The 15,816-nt window shown below is 53.8% G+C and overlaps 4 protein-coding genes across 4 annotated transcripts; 1 reads left to right on the top strand and 3 right to left on the bottom strand.

The window, feature by feature from the left end:
• Positions 1–540: 540 nt before the first annotated feature.
• On the bottom strand, positions 541–2,449 carry EV422DRAFT_374314 (Metallo-dependent phosphatase-like protein). Its single transcript, XM_053066763.1, has 4 exons — positions 2,134–2,449; positions 2,031–2,057; positions 842–1,933; positions 541–743 (listed from the first exon to the last, which is right to left on the bottom strand). The coding sequence occupies exons 2-3, from the start codon at positions 2,034–2,036 to the stop codon at positions 851–853; spliced, it is 1,089 nt and encodes a 362-aa protein (XP_052920497.1). The 5' UTR covers positions 2,037–2,057; positions 2,134–2,449; the 3' UTR covers positions 541–743; positions 842–850.
• EV422DRAFT_374313 (uncharacterized protein) lies at positions 2,450–3,901 on the bottom strand. Its single transcript, XM_053066762.1, has one exon. The coding sequence runs from the start codon at positions 3,636–3,638 to the stop codon at positions 2,787–2,789; it is 852 nt and encodes a 283-aa protein (XP_052920498.1). The 5' UTR covers positions 3,639–3,901; the 3' UTR covers positions 2,450–2,786.
• An 820-nt stretch (positions 3,902–4,721) lies between these two features.
• EV422DRAFT_502298 (uncharacterized protein) lies at positions 4,722–6,995 on the top strand (the record flags this gene model as incomplete). Its single annotated transcript, XM_053068255.1, has 2 exons — positions 4,722–5,944; positions 6,032–6,995. The coding sequence occupies 2 exons, from the start codon at positions 4,722–4,724 to the stop codon at positions 6,993–6,995; spliced, it is 2,187 nt and encodes a 728-aa protein (XP_052920499.1).
• Positions 6,996–8,683: 1,688 nt separating this feature from the next.
• On the bottom strand, positions 8,684–10,747 carry EV422DRAFT_374174 (uncharacterized protein). The gene is made up of 3 exons (XM_053066760.1): positions 9,835–10,747; positions 9,232–9,761; positions 8,684–9,146 (listed from the first exon to the last, which is right to left on the bottom strand). Exons 1-3 carry the CDS (start codon positions 10,385–10,387, stop codon positions 8,787–8,789), a joined length of 1,443 nt encoding a protein of 480 aa, XP_052920500.1. The 5' UTR covers positions 10,388–10,747; the 3' UTR covers positions 8,684–8,786.
• Positions 10,748–15,816: the final 5,069 nt, after the last annotated feature.

Here is a 15,816-nt window from a genome sequence, read left to right on the forward strand (position 1 = left end):
AGTTGGGCCGGTAACGGCCAAAGGGCCCTCAAGAGCAGCGGTGTCCAGCACCCGGAGTCTCTGAACTGCATTGTCTTCTGTGATGTGCAACAGCTCGAAATGTGCGGTACCGAACGGGTTCTTCGCAGGTTCCTACGCTCAAGCTAGGGACGGCGGCTACGAGCGGTGCAGCGAAACTAATCGATTCACCGATATAGATTCGAGCTTAACCCCGCGTGCTGCATTCGATAGGTTCGCTCAAAGAAGAAAACATGACGTGTCACGATGGCCTCGTCAAAGTATGCCGCGCCTTCCAGTCGTAGATTGCCACCATCCACCAAACCGTTGACTAGTTCCAGCTGGCCATAGCGTGCAACCGAATGGCCGAATCCGGGGTCCGTTTCGTTGTCCAAACGCCATACTTCAGGCACTGCCTTGTCCATCGGGATGCAAAGCGGCACCCTCCGCTGTGAAGCGAGGGGTCCCCGGGAGCGTGACAGCCTTGATGTTCAAGGAAACCGATGATACATGTGGCGGAATGTTGATGAACAGGTGAAATCCCTTGCCAACATCCAGATACACCACCGCGGTGCTTCCTAAGCCGTCAGCACCGCCGTTGACCAACCCCACGCGGCTCACGCTGGTTTGGATTCGACCCGATGCTACTCGACACGAGAATGAGGTCCGGCTGTACCTGTCTGTAATTTTCCCAGGTCGTCGCGTCGGGGCATGTACATACAGTAGATCTCTTGCGTTAGAGCTCTCTGGCGGCGCAGATACATCCCGATATGGTATTTATGGTATTTATGATGAGAGGGACAACGTCCACAGTGGAAATAAAGAGCGGGGAGTTCGTATGTACCATGAACGATCACGGAATGTCGATTACGACGTCCTCTTTATACCCCGTCGCTTCCCCCGGGTATCCTTTGGCGTTGGAAACCGAACGAATACCGTTCACTTCGAGATCACAGTTGCTGTGCACGTGTCCGCTGGCGAAAGCGATGGCGGGAGGGGCGAATAGGCGCTCCAGGTTCGTAACGAAAGCCGGGTTCAAGGCGTCACCGAAAAACTTGCCAGACATAGCCTGACAGGGACCATGGTGCGTCAGAACGACCGCATGGACGCCTTCCTGACGACACCTTTCCAACTCTTGTTCTAACCAAGACACGTCCCGCTTGTGCCATTGACGATAGCGTTCCAGCGTAAGGGGACCGTCTTTGTCTCGAATGGTGCGGAAGTCGTTCAGACGCTGACTCGCATAGCTGTCTATGTCCGACCATAAGGTGGCGCCCAGAAGTCGCGTGCTTGCCGTCAGATCGAACGTTGATCGTTCAAGCAGATGCACGTTCTGGAAACAGGCGGCGACCTTTTCGGCCTCGGCAAGGATATTCTCGACCGGAGCGTACCGGTGATAATACTCGTGGTTGCCAAGAAGGAGGAAGACGTTGTCAAACCGGCTCGCCTCCCTTTCGATGAAGTTTTTGTACGTGGGTTCCCAAGGTTTGCCGATGTCTCCAAGTAACGCGAGATCGTCTCCATGTCTGGTGAACTCGGGAAGAGGCTTCTTGAGATAGAACTCCAGGTGGAGGTCCGACACGATCTGGAGGCGACGTGGCCTGGAGGTCATTTCGCCCTGCAGAGCTCGTAAGGCTTTGGCGGCTGTTTGTCGTTGATCTTGTTCAATGCTACATACGGGTCCACCGCTGTTGCCAAGCAAGGTTGAACAACGTGGAACGAGGAAGAAGAACCGGCGCGGGCAGTTCAGCTTGTCGACAAGGAACGTGGTTTGACAGCAACTGACACTATCAGTCGTCTCGCCGCTTTCCGCTCCAGAAAAAAAGGAGCTTCCTCGTTTCGACGCCGAGCGCTGGACAGCCAAGAGCAACGCGTGGGTGCCATTGGTGCGAGACTTCAGCGGAATTAACAGGGCTATCAGAATCAGCAAAAATATCTGAAAAAAGTTCCGAACTGGTTGAGTTACGGCAGGTTTTGTAAGGTCCTTCCAGATTGTGGGAGGAGTGCCGTCATGCACCGCACAACCTCCATACCATCATGACGCGTTACGCTCTTGGGAACTAGAGGACAAGGAACAAAAACTTATATTGTGCAAGGTGATCCAGCTCAAGGCAGACATGGTACAGGTGTACGAACCTCCATCACTTTCACCCATATTTCTCAGCAGCCTGTGATCCAAATTGAGTGTTGTTTATTGTGAACCTCAAGCCTAGGAGGTGCTGAACCCAAATATTGCCAGCGGAGGTTCTGTATGTGTATGTCTGTTGCAGAGATGGCAATGATGTTGGCAATGGTGGGTAGGGAAGAGAGGCCAAAAATAGCGTCCGGCGGCGTTGCGACAATTTCGCGACAATAGTCCAATTATGGGTGACGCAGCACGGGTCGGCCTCAGGTGCTGCGCTGCGAACGCGCGACAAGCACTGTTAAAGTACCCATGAGGCTGGAGTCCACGGGAGAACACTGTCCGGGACATGTCTCACTAGCCTAGCGAGACATGTCTCGCTGACATGTTGGATTCATCTACTCCAAAAGACTCGACATCTGCGCTACGGATAGTTGTGGCGACTGACGACTTGGTAACTGCAGCAGCGTATATGTAGGCAATCCTCACTACAGCTTGGTATCGGCGAATGCAACCAGGAACACGTCGGTCCGGAAGAACGGATGCGTAAGATCGTCGGTCGCGTCAAGTTTGCAGCGGTCCTCCTCGACGAGTACATCTCAGCATCCCGCGACTTCGATTTGCAATGTATCTCAACAGTGGAGGGATGATGTTATGTAGCTCCGATTCAACGACCTCGGGCATCGTGAACCACTTTCCCCCACTTGAGTTCCAGATCTCGCCGGTTTTCGGTCCACCACTTTTTGACTGCAGCATTCTTTGCTGGATCGATGCGAAGCCCGCTAGGCCACCGCCGCAGCCAGTCCCTGGACCATTTACATGGCAGACCGCTATTTTTCCACCATTCCAATACTTCTACATACCCAAAACCCGTGGCCCAGTCCTGGACCGGTTGGTCCATGGAAAACGGATCCCCGCTGTTCTTGAACCATTCAAGGACTGCGAGATTGCCCTGTTTGCTAGCTTCGTCCACCGGATAGTCCATTTTGAGCGGCAAACGGCTGGTACGCCACCAGTCCAGCACAGCGATGCACCCATTGGAGGACGCCCAATGTTGCTCAAGTTGCTGTATCGAAAAGTCAGCCCACTGCGCTTCCACCACTCCAGCACCTCCACTTGACCGTTCTGGCTGGCGTCGTTTCCATTTACAGGTGAGCCCGCTGCTGCTTTTCCACCAATCCAAGACCTTGATGTGACCGTTACGGCTAGCGTCGTTAGCACGTGCAGTGAATTTGAGGGCAAGCCCGCTCGTCTTCCACCAGTCCAGCACTGAAACGAACCCGTTCATACTGGCACCATCCCTGTGTGCCATACACACAGGGCATCCCTTTGGCCTTCCAAAAGTCCAGAATCTCCGGCAGCCCCCGGAAACTCGCTTCATCCATGCTGGTATCTTCCGGAACAAGTTTCTGCTGAGTTCCTCTTTCCCACCGAAGCTCACGCATGTGAAATATCCAGCTACCGGGTTGTACTGTCGAACGAGCACGACCGGGAGGGCCATAATGCACCTCAATTTCATCCGCTTCTACTCGAATGACCGTGTGATCCGCGATCCAGCCTGGATCGTCGCCGATCGTGACCTTTCCTGACATTTCCATGGTGGTCAGGTCAAGAACGCAAACCTGCGCTTTGTCGCCGCGTGCGCCCTGGTATCCCACCGAGCCAATTATCCACACCTCGTTTCCAATGAGCGTCGCGGAGTGCCCATCGGTAGGGGGAAACACGTGCCAGGGATACTGGTAAACCTTGATGTCTCCATTCGGGCGAACGATGGTCACATCATTGTAGATGTAGAAATCGGGATCACTGCTGTCTTCGTGCTCGCCCGCGATGAAGATCTTTGTTCCTGCCTCGAGAATAGTCCCACCCAACGAAGACACGGGACGGTCGAGGACCGTACGGCTCCTGCCGTAGCGGGAGAAGCACCATACTGGCCCTGCACCAATGGCAAAACGGTCGCCCATGAAATGCTTGGACACCGAGTATCCACACCACCCGGCCTTGATCATGGCGATGTAGTATGGGTTTGTGACGTCGGTGGGGTTGTCAGTGCACAGCTGCGGCGAGCGCCACCTCAGGAACGTCTGGCGGGTGACCGAAGGGTCGAGCGTTTTGTTGTGATATACTGTACACCGAAAGCGCTCTGAAAGCCCATGTGTCGTGAATTCTGCAGGAAGCACGGGATCGTCCGCTTGCTTCGGAGACACTACTCTCTTCAAAGTCGCTGCTGGCTGGGCCACGATGGCTGGCCGGCGGCGGAGGTGCAAAGTCCTCCGCAAGCGCTGCAAACCGGTTGCCGGACATGACAAAAGGGAATATCCACCTTTGCGATGGAACTTGGGGTGCTCGAAGAAAGGCTGGCGGGTTGCAACTCGCGAAGAGAAGAAGAGCATGGCAGTCTTGGCAGTGGGCACGTTTTCCTTCCTTCCTTCCGGTACAACTCTCATCAGCTTAACAACACCCCCACACACTCGACTCCAGATCCACTACTCTACAGAAGGCAACTCCGTTATCCATCTCCCCGCCGGTCTGCGGCCGTTGACTCGTGTGGACGCACCGTACTCGTCGCAGATTTTCCTATCCTAACCGAACGGGCGGGGCCATGTCCGCTGCAAGCCGGCTCCTGCGAGAGCTGAAGCTCCTCCAACGTGAGCCAGTGCCAGGCGTGTTTGCTTATCCTCACGAAGATGAGGTGCACACCCTCTGTTTGGTTTTGCAGCCTCAGCAAGGTCGTCTCAAGGGGTTGCGGCTTCACTTTGACGTCACCTTCCCGAGCGGCTATCCATTGAAGCCGCCAGTGGTACGGTCTTCCACTAGAATTCTCCACAGAAACTTCTTCTCCAGTGGATGGATATGCTGCGACATTCTCGACCCCGGACTAGCTCAGTACGACGACGGCTACAACGGTGGATACTCCCCTGCTTATACGCTATCCAGCCTTTTTCTGCAGCTATTGTCTTTCCTCACTGCGGAAGAAGTCGAAAGCGCTCACACGGGCACGAAGCTGGAAACGACTATTTACGACCATGGGCATATCGAGAAAATGTCTGCCGAGAAGTTTACATGTACAAAGTGCGCCTACAATCAAAGCGGAGGGATCCTGGTCGTCGATAATGAAAAGGAGTGGCGCCAGAACCAAGCGGATTGGAGCCGGGGACAGGGAGAGTGTGAGAAACGGGGCACGAAAGCGACCCCGAAGCCGCACCAAGAGCGAAATGAAGAGATGGTTGGCAAGAGGGTCATTGTTCCGGACGAAATGCATCGGATCATTCCTGATATATGGCTGAAAATCGCGGATAACCTTTCCGACACCGAGGTGCATCGATTGAGCCAAGCCGTACCCACGTTTGGCCAGTTGATGTATTCCATCCAGATGCGGAAACAGACCGTCTGCTTTGTTACTCGCCAAAGTTTTCATGAGTGTACTCTCGGAATCGGCATCGTGATCCACGGGCGAAATATCTCCTCAACCTACGATATTTTGAGCTATGACACTTTTCAGTCTGGACATCGCCAAGGTGTTTGGGGTGGTAAATTCACACATTTCCTGCCGCTTGCCCTGGAGCCCGGTCATTTCGAGGGTGCGGTCCCGCTTTTGCTTGACTGCGTCGACAAGATTGCCGAGCGCCTCCTGTCTCCGTCGGAAACCATCCGGCTGAACGGACTTGCTCGCAAAAACCCTGGTGGGACAGGGGTGTCAAGGAGTCCTGCCGGCACGCCTTTACTGCAGGCTCGCAATCCACACACCGCATCCCTTGTTCTTCGTAAGATGTTGAACCAGATATTAGTCAAATTGATGAAAGACTGCGATGCTTGGGAAGAATCGTACCGTACGACAACTGCGAATGTCTCCGTGTCCAATATGTTTGGCGTGCTCGAATCCTACGCCCTCGTGGAAGAGCGCATTGAAAGGAAGAAACTGGCTCAAGCCGGGATGCTATTCCGTACGGTTATCCACGCTTCTGAGCAGATGATGAACGGGTACTTCCATATCATTCACTTGCTTCTCTCGCTCGCTCACCATTTCCCGGAGCTCAAAGGCGCGGCAGAGGCCAGCCTCCTTCAATTCAAAACTGATGAGAATGCGCGAACGAAACATGAGACACCCGACCTAGGCGAGTTCGTAGCTCAACTTTACATGAGTGCAGACCACTCCTGGAAAGACGTTTTCGAGAAGTATTTTACGGAAATGCGAGCTCGGAATGTATTTTGGTGCCTCGACCCGGATCGAGGAAAGGGGAAGGGATATCTTGCTTACCTTGAGGAACAAGAGCTGAACACCCTTCGAATGGAAGACACTTTCGAATCGAGCAAGACGGCTTTGCGGATGCTGATGTTCCAGAATGTGTTCGTCAGCAATCTCGGCAACTTCTTCCTGGACGACCACAGTAACACAGACTGCTACTCGCCATCGACAATGCGGTATATTCTCCAGAATACGTATGGATACCCTGCAGCTGGAGTCGCCGCGAGACTTGTTGACAACATCAAGCAGATTTACCGCGTTCGAACATGGTCAGAACTGTATGGATATTTGGAAATGGGGGACGTTCCGACAGATGGGGAGATTTGCGGGATGTTGAGAGCTGCAGTCAGGGAATCCGCACGCAAAAGGTATCATCACTGTCACCTAAACAAAGATGAGCTACTGGTTTGGCGGAGTATGGTGGATAAGAAAATTCCCAAGGAGGAGCGACGGAAAGTCAACAAACAGAATGTGAGGCATTCTGTTAGTGACATGAAGATGATGACTTTTACTGGTCAGCGGAGAGGAGACGTGAGGATGGACAGACAACCAGGACGAGGTTATCAAGACGCATCGAACGGTGGAGGCTCCTCACGAGCAGTCAACACCAGGAACGGCCGACGGGGTTGAGCCGGGCCGGATATGTGGAGGTGCTACTATTCCATTCACGGTGCGGAGGAACTGCTGAATAGGATAGGGAGTGGAAGTGCTCATTCGGGTGAAGACGCGAGTCAAGGAAATGGGAATGGAGCGACGGACTCGAACAGGAAGGGGGACGACTACTCTTTGCCCATGCCCATCAGAGACGGGGCAAAACAGCTGGAAGGGGGATCACAAGTATTCGAGGGAAGTGGCGCGTACGGCCTACCTACGACAAAGGGTTGTGGAAGGCGCTGACGGTTGTTACATGGTGTAAGACGAAGAGCCGACGGTGGCGTTCAAGGAAGTTGACCGGTCTTGCCAAAGCCACCTTTGGGCAGTGTCTATCATTGAGATCAGTAGTAGAACCGGCGTACGCCCCACCTCAACACATTACGATGGTACGGACTAGCAACGGTCATAGCACGGACGACGAGACCTTAAGGCAGTTGAGTAACTGCTTGATGTGCGTATGCGACATAGCGAGCCTTTGAAGATTGTTTTGCCATTTGCCAATTCCCCTATGCATATTCCTTGTACCGTGCTTCTCTATACATAAGACCCCCATCACATCACACCATCTACAACGGCACTCCTCTCGTGCTCGTCGCCGCCCATCTACAGTAATCGCTTCTCTTCCTGGCCGGATAGATCAATAGATCAACCCCTCAGTTTGAACAAACCTCTTCGGATTCCTCTTCTCAAGCACATAACCAACACACCAAGCCAGCATCGTTGGCGTCGTGATTTGTAGCCAATCAAGCTCACGATCTTCGAGAAGTGCCAGCAAGCTACATGGGACGATAGCTACATCATCTCTCAGGGGAATGTACGATTCCCGTCATCACGATTGGTGTCACGCCAGAAGTTCCCGTCCATTATACTCACCGTCGCTTCGAACAGGGTTAGCTTGCTGGAATCTGAGCTGACTCGAAAGACTCAAAACACTTGGCTCTCATTGTCTCTCTTGTCAAGCAAATTGGTTGCAGTCGACCTCGCCTCACCTGGAAAGTACTTTACGCTGACCTCAAACATCAGGTCTCCATGGCCATAAGTGAAGAACGTCTCGCTTACTGTACCATTCGAAGTGCCGGAATGCGTTAGGGACGTTGGACGAGGACGTCGAATGCGCATGGAGTGATGGAACCCACGTGATGGAACGCTCTCTCGGTTGCTTTGCGTACGCAGCTCGGTTCCATCCTCCCCAACGGTCTGCGGCCGTTGACTCTGCGGCCGGTGTGGACATCCGCTACATCACAGCTGTGCTGCGGGTCAGCGAAAGGAGCGAAATAACCCCACGGTGTCAGAGGAGTGCTGATGAGCCCTGGGGCTGACGGTGTTGATGGGATGGGATGCTGTTGAACGAGGCTGTTGGAAACTCGGAGAGCGGAGTTTTCAGGATTTTTGACAGGAACCTCGGCCGTGTCCAGTCTTTCGACCTCACACGTCGGAGCTCCCGGTCCCCAAGACAGATATGTTGAGCTCCCGATCGCCAAGACGCATATGTTGTGCTGTGAACGAGGTCCCGTCCTCGTTCGGCAGGTACCATCGCTTCGACTGAAATTACTCTGATACATGCGGCAAGGGCGGATATGACACGGGGCATGATAGCAACCTTTGGAAGACTATCCCGATTCTAACTAAGGTGTTCCTGTACTGACTTAATGCTACCAACGTCGGAGCGAGCTAGCCTCCCATGTCCACCTAGTACCTAGCAACAGGTTCCCTTCCTAGACTCCGCAGACAATGCTAACCGCGTGGAGAAAAGATGCCCACGGGACTTTAGTCTCGGTGCGCCTCGTCTGCCCATCCAGCCGCTTGCGATGGCGTCGGATAAATCACCGCCTGATACACATGAACGACCGTCAAAAGCGCCGTTGGCCACGGAAACCCCGCCGTGGTGTCCTCCAGGACAATCATCACCAACATTGCCAACCCATCGAGAATTCTAACGACTTTGTAAGATCCAGCAAAGAGCTTCGTGCGGGAGTTGAAATTTGCTTGCAAGCTGTCAAAGATGAACCCTGCGGTGGTAACTTGCGTTTGTTTGCGATAAAACTCCCAAACGCCGCGCGGGGTTAGGGGCGAGGGTAGGTGAATCTGTTCGCAAAGCGGCTTGAGCAGGACCACTGCAAGAACAATCTGGGATGCAAGAAGGAAAATTGAGCTTGAGCTTTGAGTCAAGCGCCTGCTTCGACCAATTTAGAATCATAGCCAGTTAACGCACCGCCCATCTGGTTCGCCATCCGACTTGCTCATCCATCCGTTGACTCCTGCGCTCATTCTCCTGCAGTTCATGACAGCCCCACTTGACCCCACGTCGTGACACCCAGATGTAGGGATGCAATGCCGCGCGCAGCCTGAGACCGAAAGCGATGTACGCAATCCAGTTGAGGTGAGAGGTACCGTTGAGAATCCGGACCCAAAACAACATCATTGTGGTTAGGAAGATGGACTCGCGGCTTAGTCCAACCGTCGAATTGAGGCGAAACCAGTAAGTGTTGTGCATGATTACGGCAATCAGCATGGCATGCCCGGTGTATATCTTGATTTGGACGGTCGCGTACTCCTTCCACGATGCAGTGTCTCCGAACATTTTGTTGTGCATCTCCCGGTCTTCCTGAAGCCTCAGAGTAGTTGGATCATCAGCGGAACGGTACCATGGCATGGAGTTGCTTTCGTTATTCTGAAGCGCGGTAAGGTACATTTCCGGGGAACGTATAATTCGAAGCCGAAGCGGGTAGATGGAGTTGATCACTGGGAATTACAACGCGGAATAACACATCAGAGTCCCTGACGGCGATTTGCTCAAGACGATAGACTGTCTCACCTGCTCCTGGGTTCCCCGACACACCATTGCACTCCTTTAGCCGAACAAGGTCAAGCGGACGAACTCGACAGCCATAATTAACGAAGTCAGGAAAATATTGCCATGTGCTTGAATGTCCGTCTCTCACCATGCAGGACCGGTCGTACAATTGCACGTAAGCAAATGAGCAAGCTGGGTGGTCTTTTTTTGTCCTGCTCACGGCGTCCTTCTGGAACGTGCTCCCGTTTACAGGGAATCGCTCTATGCCGGTTTCGTCCAACCATCGTACCACTTTTTCATGGGCTAATATTTCGCGCTCCGAAAATACGTCGATGGATAGCCGGGTTAGTAGAAATGGCGGACTTGAAGAACCGGGGACCGGCAATGCCGGCGGCCAATAGAGGAGGTCATCCGTCCGCACATACGCTATGTCCTTCCGATCCACCTCACAGGACTCTCTCGCATCGCCCCAGGGAACGCGTAGGTGGAAGACGTCGTCCAGATTATGACCGTGCCCGGACGGAAGGAAGACCGTCGTGGCTGTGAAGCGGTCTTCCCTCTTCCTACGTATCATATCGGACAAAACAAGAGCGTATCAATACTGCAAAAGACCAGGTCTCCTGAAACCGGAAACAGCACACCGAAGCTGATGAAACTTACAGTCGGCACAGATTTGGGACGGTCAAATTCAAAAGCGCCTCTCTGCGGTGATGCTCTCTAAACGGGACTCCATCCAACACCTTTCCCGAAAAAATCGTATTTCTATCCTTATCATTCATCGGCAGGCTGACCCGCAAGTACACGTCCCACAACACATTGTCCGTGAGGAAAGGCGCCATTCGATGCTCACGGTGGTCGCCTTTCACATCATACCCCAACACGTCTTGCCGCCACTGAGCGTTCCCGTTCCAATCTCCTGATACGAGGACAATTGAGGCACACAGAAGGAACAGTGGAACGCCGCACAGCAGGGTGCAGCAGCAACGGAGGCTGACGCGGATGTTGAGCGCAAACGATCGGCGTCGCTTTGGGGGCGCGTGGAGCACGACGGGCGGACCGGTCTCGGTCTTGGGCGTGGATGTGTCGTCCATTGCTGAAGGGTGCAAAGAAGGTGCGACTTCGAGTCCGGTGGCCTTAACTCCACCAGCAGCTATCGGATTGGCAGAGGAACAAGTTTAGCTACGGTTGGAGAGTCAATGGAGACGTCCGTGTGACAGGGAGAATGAGGACGATGTGCGGAGGCAGTGAGGCACCGCGGTGCTGCCGTTCGGAAGCAGGTGGGAAGCATGTCTGAATCAAGCTTTCTTTGCAGGGTCCCTTGAGAGCTGAGACCTGACGTTCTGCCCTCGAGGGAAGTGAGTTTCTCTGATGGAGGGGATCGACGGTGGGCAAGGAAAAGTTCGGGGCCTTGCAAAATTCGACGAAAGTGCCCGCCCCATCATCACCCGATGCGGCCAAGTCCAATCTTCCACTACCTCATTCAGGATTCCTGACATTTCGGCGGAGACGGCAGAGAGGTTTTACTAAGACGCTGCAAAGGAAGGCATCGGTGGCACCATAGTTGACTAAAACGACACCCACCTGCTGAAGTCCGGACCAGGTGTTCGTCTTCGTTCAGGTCTTCGTTCTTCTTCGTTGTCTACGTATGTACATAGTAGGTACAATGAAATGCGCGTGAGCGCGATGTGTGTGAGTCACACTGCGTTACTATAAGCGTTACTGGTCTTGCGTTACTGGCCTTCACAGTACACGCTTCCCATAGTACACCACATATGATCCCATATGAATGGACGCTCAATGCGCGAAATTTAACAGAGAATTCGATTTTGATTATAACACATTAACAATTGATTGGGGGAATTGATTTTTCATTTTTTATGGCAACAGATTAGCCTCATGATTAGCTTCCACTGTTATGGACGACGCGTCCATACCACGCGCTTACCTCATGACAGCATCCCAACAGTCAGTCAATGTCAATTCCCTGTCAAAACCTGACATCTGCCAAACCTCGCAGCCGCACGCAGCCGCGCTACCCCACACCTGCCACTGCCTTCATTTCTCCACGCAGCCGCACGTAGCCACACCTCCCAACACTCGGCGCTCACAAACCCTTCTCCATACTTCCCCACGTACCCGCCCACAGCCTCAGCGTAGCCACCCCATCCCCAGTCTTCTGTTTCTATGCTTCCCCACCCTTGGCGCTTCTCTTGGCTTCCCTCTCATTCCGTACCCTTCTGCTTCCCCACGCTTCCCCAGCCTTCCCAGAAAAACATAAATAGCCGCCTCCCCTGAGCTCCCCACTTCCTGATCCCCCAGCAGATCAACACCAGTTCTTCCTACTCTTGTTCTAGTTCTTGTTTCGGTCTGAATACCATTACCTGTCAACAACCTGCACCACAAGTCGCCTCTATTTCCATCGGCTCCGCCCATTCATAACAGTTTGATCTGCTCAACAACCCCCAGCCGCTGTACCTCCACGCCAAATCACCATGTCCGACGCCCTTCCCCTCACGGCCGAAGCCTGGCAAGCCATGTGCAATGCGATTGACGAACTTCGAGCGCAGAATACCACCCTACAAGCCGAACTAGCGCAAACCCAGACCACTGCCCCTGCCACCCACGCCCCCAAACCCAAAATCAGTCTCCCAGACAAATTTGATGGCACCCGAAGCAAGTTCCGTGGGTTCCTCAACCAGATCCGGCTCATGTTCGCCCTTCAACCCAGGCGCTACCCCAACGATCAGACCAAGATACGAACTATTGGCACCTACCTCACTGGCACCGCCCAGGCCTGGCTGGCGCCCCTTGTCGAACAAGACCATCATTCCCTTACGAACCTGGATGATTTCATCCAGCAAATGCAAGCAGTCTTTGGAGACAGCGACAGGATCCGCACGTCCGAAAACAAGCTCCAGAACCTTCGACAAACCCGTGCAGCAACAGAGTATGTAGCTGAATTCCGACAGCTGCAATGCGATGTGTCGTGGAATGACCAGGCATTGATTGCCACCTTCCGTCGCGGCCTCAAAGAAGACGTCAAGGACTTAATGCTCACGATGCCCCCTACCGCCTCAATCGACACCGTGATGGAACAGGCCATCCAATGTGACAACCGATTGTTTGAGCGCCGTCTAGAGCGAAGCAGGAACCGACAGCCATATGTGCCAGTTACCACTAGCCCCACCCTCATGAGCCCCGACAACCGCCCAGACGACCCTATGATCATTGACGCTGCTCGTCCGCGAGGACCCCTCACACCGCTAGAGCGCCAACACCGCATCACAAACAAACTTTGCCTCTACTGTGGTAAACCCGGCCACATAGCCAAACTCTGCCCGAACAAGATACGCACGGCGAATGTCGCGGTTAAGGAACCTGCACCCATCCAGGATTTTGCCCAAGTCCAGCTGCAGTAAAGGCCGAGCAGCTGGGCAACACCTGTCCTGGGCCTTCTCACCACGCAAGTACTGCCAAGGGAGAAGCCACAAAACCTTGCTCCGATCCTGGCATCTCCAGCAACACCCTTCTCCTGACCACCAACAATGTCAATCTCCGATCTGAGATACCCTCACCCATGCGGATTTTGGGCCCATCCCCACCATTCGAGTACCCTGTTACCCTGCAGATATCGGCCCAGCGAGCTCCAGTTGAGCTTTCAGCACTACTTGACACCGGTGCGATGTCGTGCTTCATCGACGAAAGTTATGCCCGCAAGCACCGCATCCCACTTGTCAAGAAGGAGGACCCCATTGCGCTTGAACTGGTTGACGGACGTCCCAGCCATGCGGGCTCCATTACCCATCACACCCAACCTTTGGGCATGTGGGTCAACGACCATTTTGAGGAGGTGGTATTCCATGTGACATGTTCCCCGCATGCGCCAATCATCCTGGGGCTTCCCTGGTTTGAGCTCCATGATGTGGAGCTACACTGGAAGACTCGCACTCTTTGCGTCCGCTGCCATTGCGGTTTTGGACAATACGCCTCCTGGGATGCCCTGCCAACAGAACCTAGCCCGAAGCCCTCAAGAACCCCTGAACCTCTGATCCGTATCCATCAAGACGAGATTTCAGTCTCCCTAGCCCAGACACCCAACACACTGGACCCAGCACCCACACCGATCCACGTATCGTTTATCAGCGCCCCAGCTTTCCGTGTGGCGGCAAGGCATGACCAGGCATTCATTGCCTACGCCAATCCGACCAAGTCAGATTCCCAAGCCCTGGCGACCACTCCTCCAAAAGATCCGAAGGCCATCATTCCTGAAGAATACCAAGATTTTGCGGACGTCTTCGCCAAGAAGAACGCGGATACCCTCCCAGAGCACCGACCCTACGACTGTCCCATCGACTTAGAAGAGGGCAAACAGCCACCGTTCGGCCCGGTCTATAGTCTCAGCGAGCCTGAAATGCAGGCACTCTGTGACTACCTTGAAGAGAACCTAGCTAAGGGGTTCATCAAGCACTCCAAGTCTCCCGCCGGTGCCCCAGTCCTCTTTGTCAAGAAAAAGGACGGTTCCCTCCGTCTGTGCGTCGACTATCGTGGACTCAACAATATCACCATCAAGAATCGCTATCCCTTGCCCTTGATTAACAGCATCATGGATCGTCTTCGAGGGGCACGCCGGCTCACCAAGATTGACCTCCGGGGAGCCTACAACCTTCTTCGGATCCGGCCAGGGGATGAATGGAAGACAGCGTTCCGATGTCGCTACGGCCTATTCCAGTATAATGTCATGCCGTTTGGGCTCACCAATGCCCCTGGAGTATTCCAACACCTCATGAACGACATATTCCGTGACATTCTCGACGTTTTTGTTGTGGTCTACCTTGACGACATTCTGATCTTCTCAAAAAACCCAGAAGACCACCCCAACCACGTCCGAGAGGTGCTCTCACGACTCCGCCAGCACGGGCTGTATGCGAAACCGGAAAAATGCGAATTCAACCGTGACTCTGTTGAGTTCCTGGGGTTTATTATCTCCCAGCAAGGCATTTCCATGGACCCAAAGAAGACGGCTGCCATTACCGAATGGGAACCCCCGACGAATGTCAAAGGCATCCAGCGCTTCCTTGGTTTTGCCAACTTCTACCGGCGATTCATCAAAGGGTACTCTGCGATCGTTGCACCCCTGACCACGCTCACTCGCAAAGACTTGCCATTCAAATGGACCCACGCTGCACACCTAGCTTTTGAAACCCTCAAGAAAGGCTTCACCTCCGCACCTATCCTGACTCACCCCGACCCTGACAAGCCCTTCATTGTCGAATCCGATGCCTCCGACTTTGCCCTTGGCGCCGTCCTCCTTCAACCCGATGACACAGATCAACTCCACCCCGTGGCCTTTCACTCCCGCAAATTTACTCCTGAGGAAATCAACTATGAGATCTACGACAAGGAACTCCTGGCTATCCAAGACTCATTTGCTCAATGGCGACACCACCTCATTGGTGCCCGCCACAAGGTCATCGTTTACTGTGACCACAAGAACCTCCAGTACTTCATGACTACCCGTACCCTCAACCGCCGCCAATCCCGCTGGTCAATCTTCTTTGCTGATTTTGACTTTGTCATCACATACCGCCCTGGTACCCAGCAACACCAAGCTGACGCCCTCTCTCGTCGCTCTGAATACGAGCTAAGGGAGGGGGAAGAAGCATTCCGCTCCCAGGAAACCACGATCCTCACCCCTGACCATCTCCGCCTGGCCGCCACTTATCTGACCCCACTGGACTCCTCGCTCCTTGACCAAATCAAAGCTGCCCTGGCATCCGATGTGTTTGCGCAAACCATCCGGCGACAGCTTAGGGCCCCCATTGCCCAGCAATCTCAAGAAGACCAAGAACGGATAAAGCGATTCTCCGAGGAAAATGGGGTTCTGCTGTACGACAACCTTGTCTATGTCCCCACCAACAAGCTCCGTGCTGAGATCTGCCGGGACATGCATGACACGCGTTTGGCAGGACACTACGGCGTGTCAAAGACCCTGGAGCTCATCTC

This window comes from Fimicolochytrium jonesii, assembly GCF_025526975.1.
Source record: "Fimicolochytrium jonesii strain JEL569 chromosome Unknown EV422scaffold_52, whole genome shotgun sequence".
In the NCBI taxonomy this organism is placed as follows: domain Eukaryota; kingdom Fungi; phylum Chytridiomycota; class Chytridiomycetes; order Spizellomycetales; family Powellomycetaceae; genus Fimicolochytrium; species Fimicolochytrium jonesii.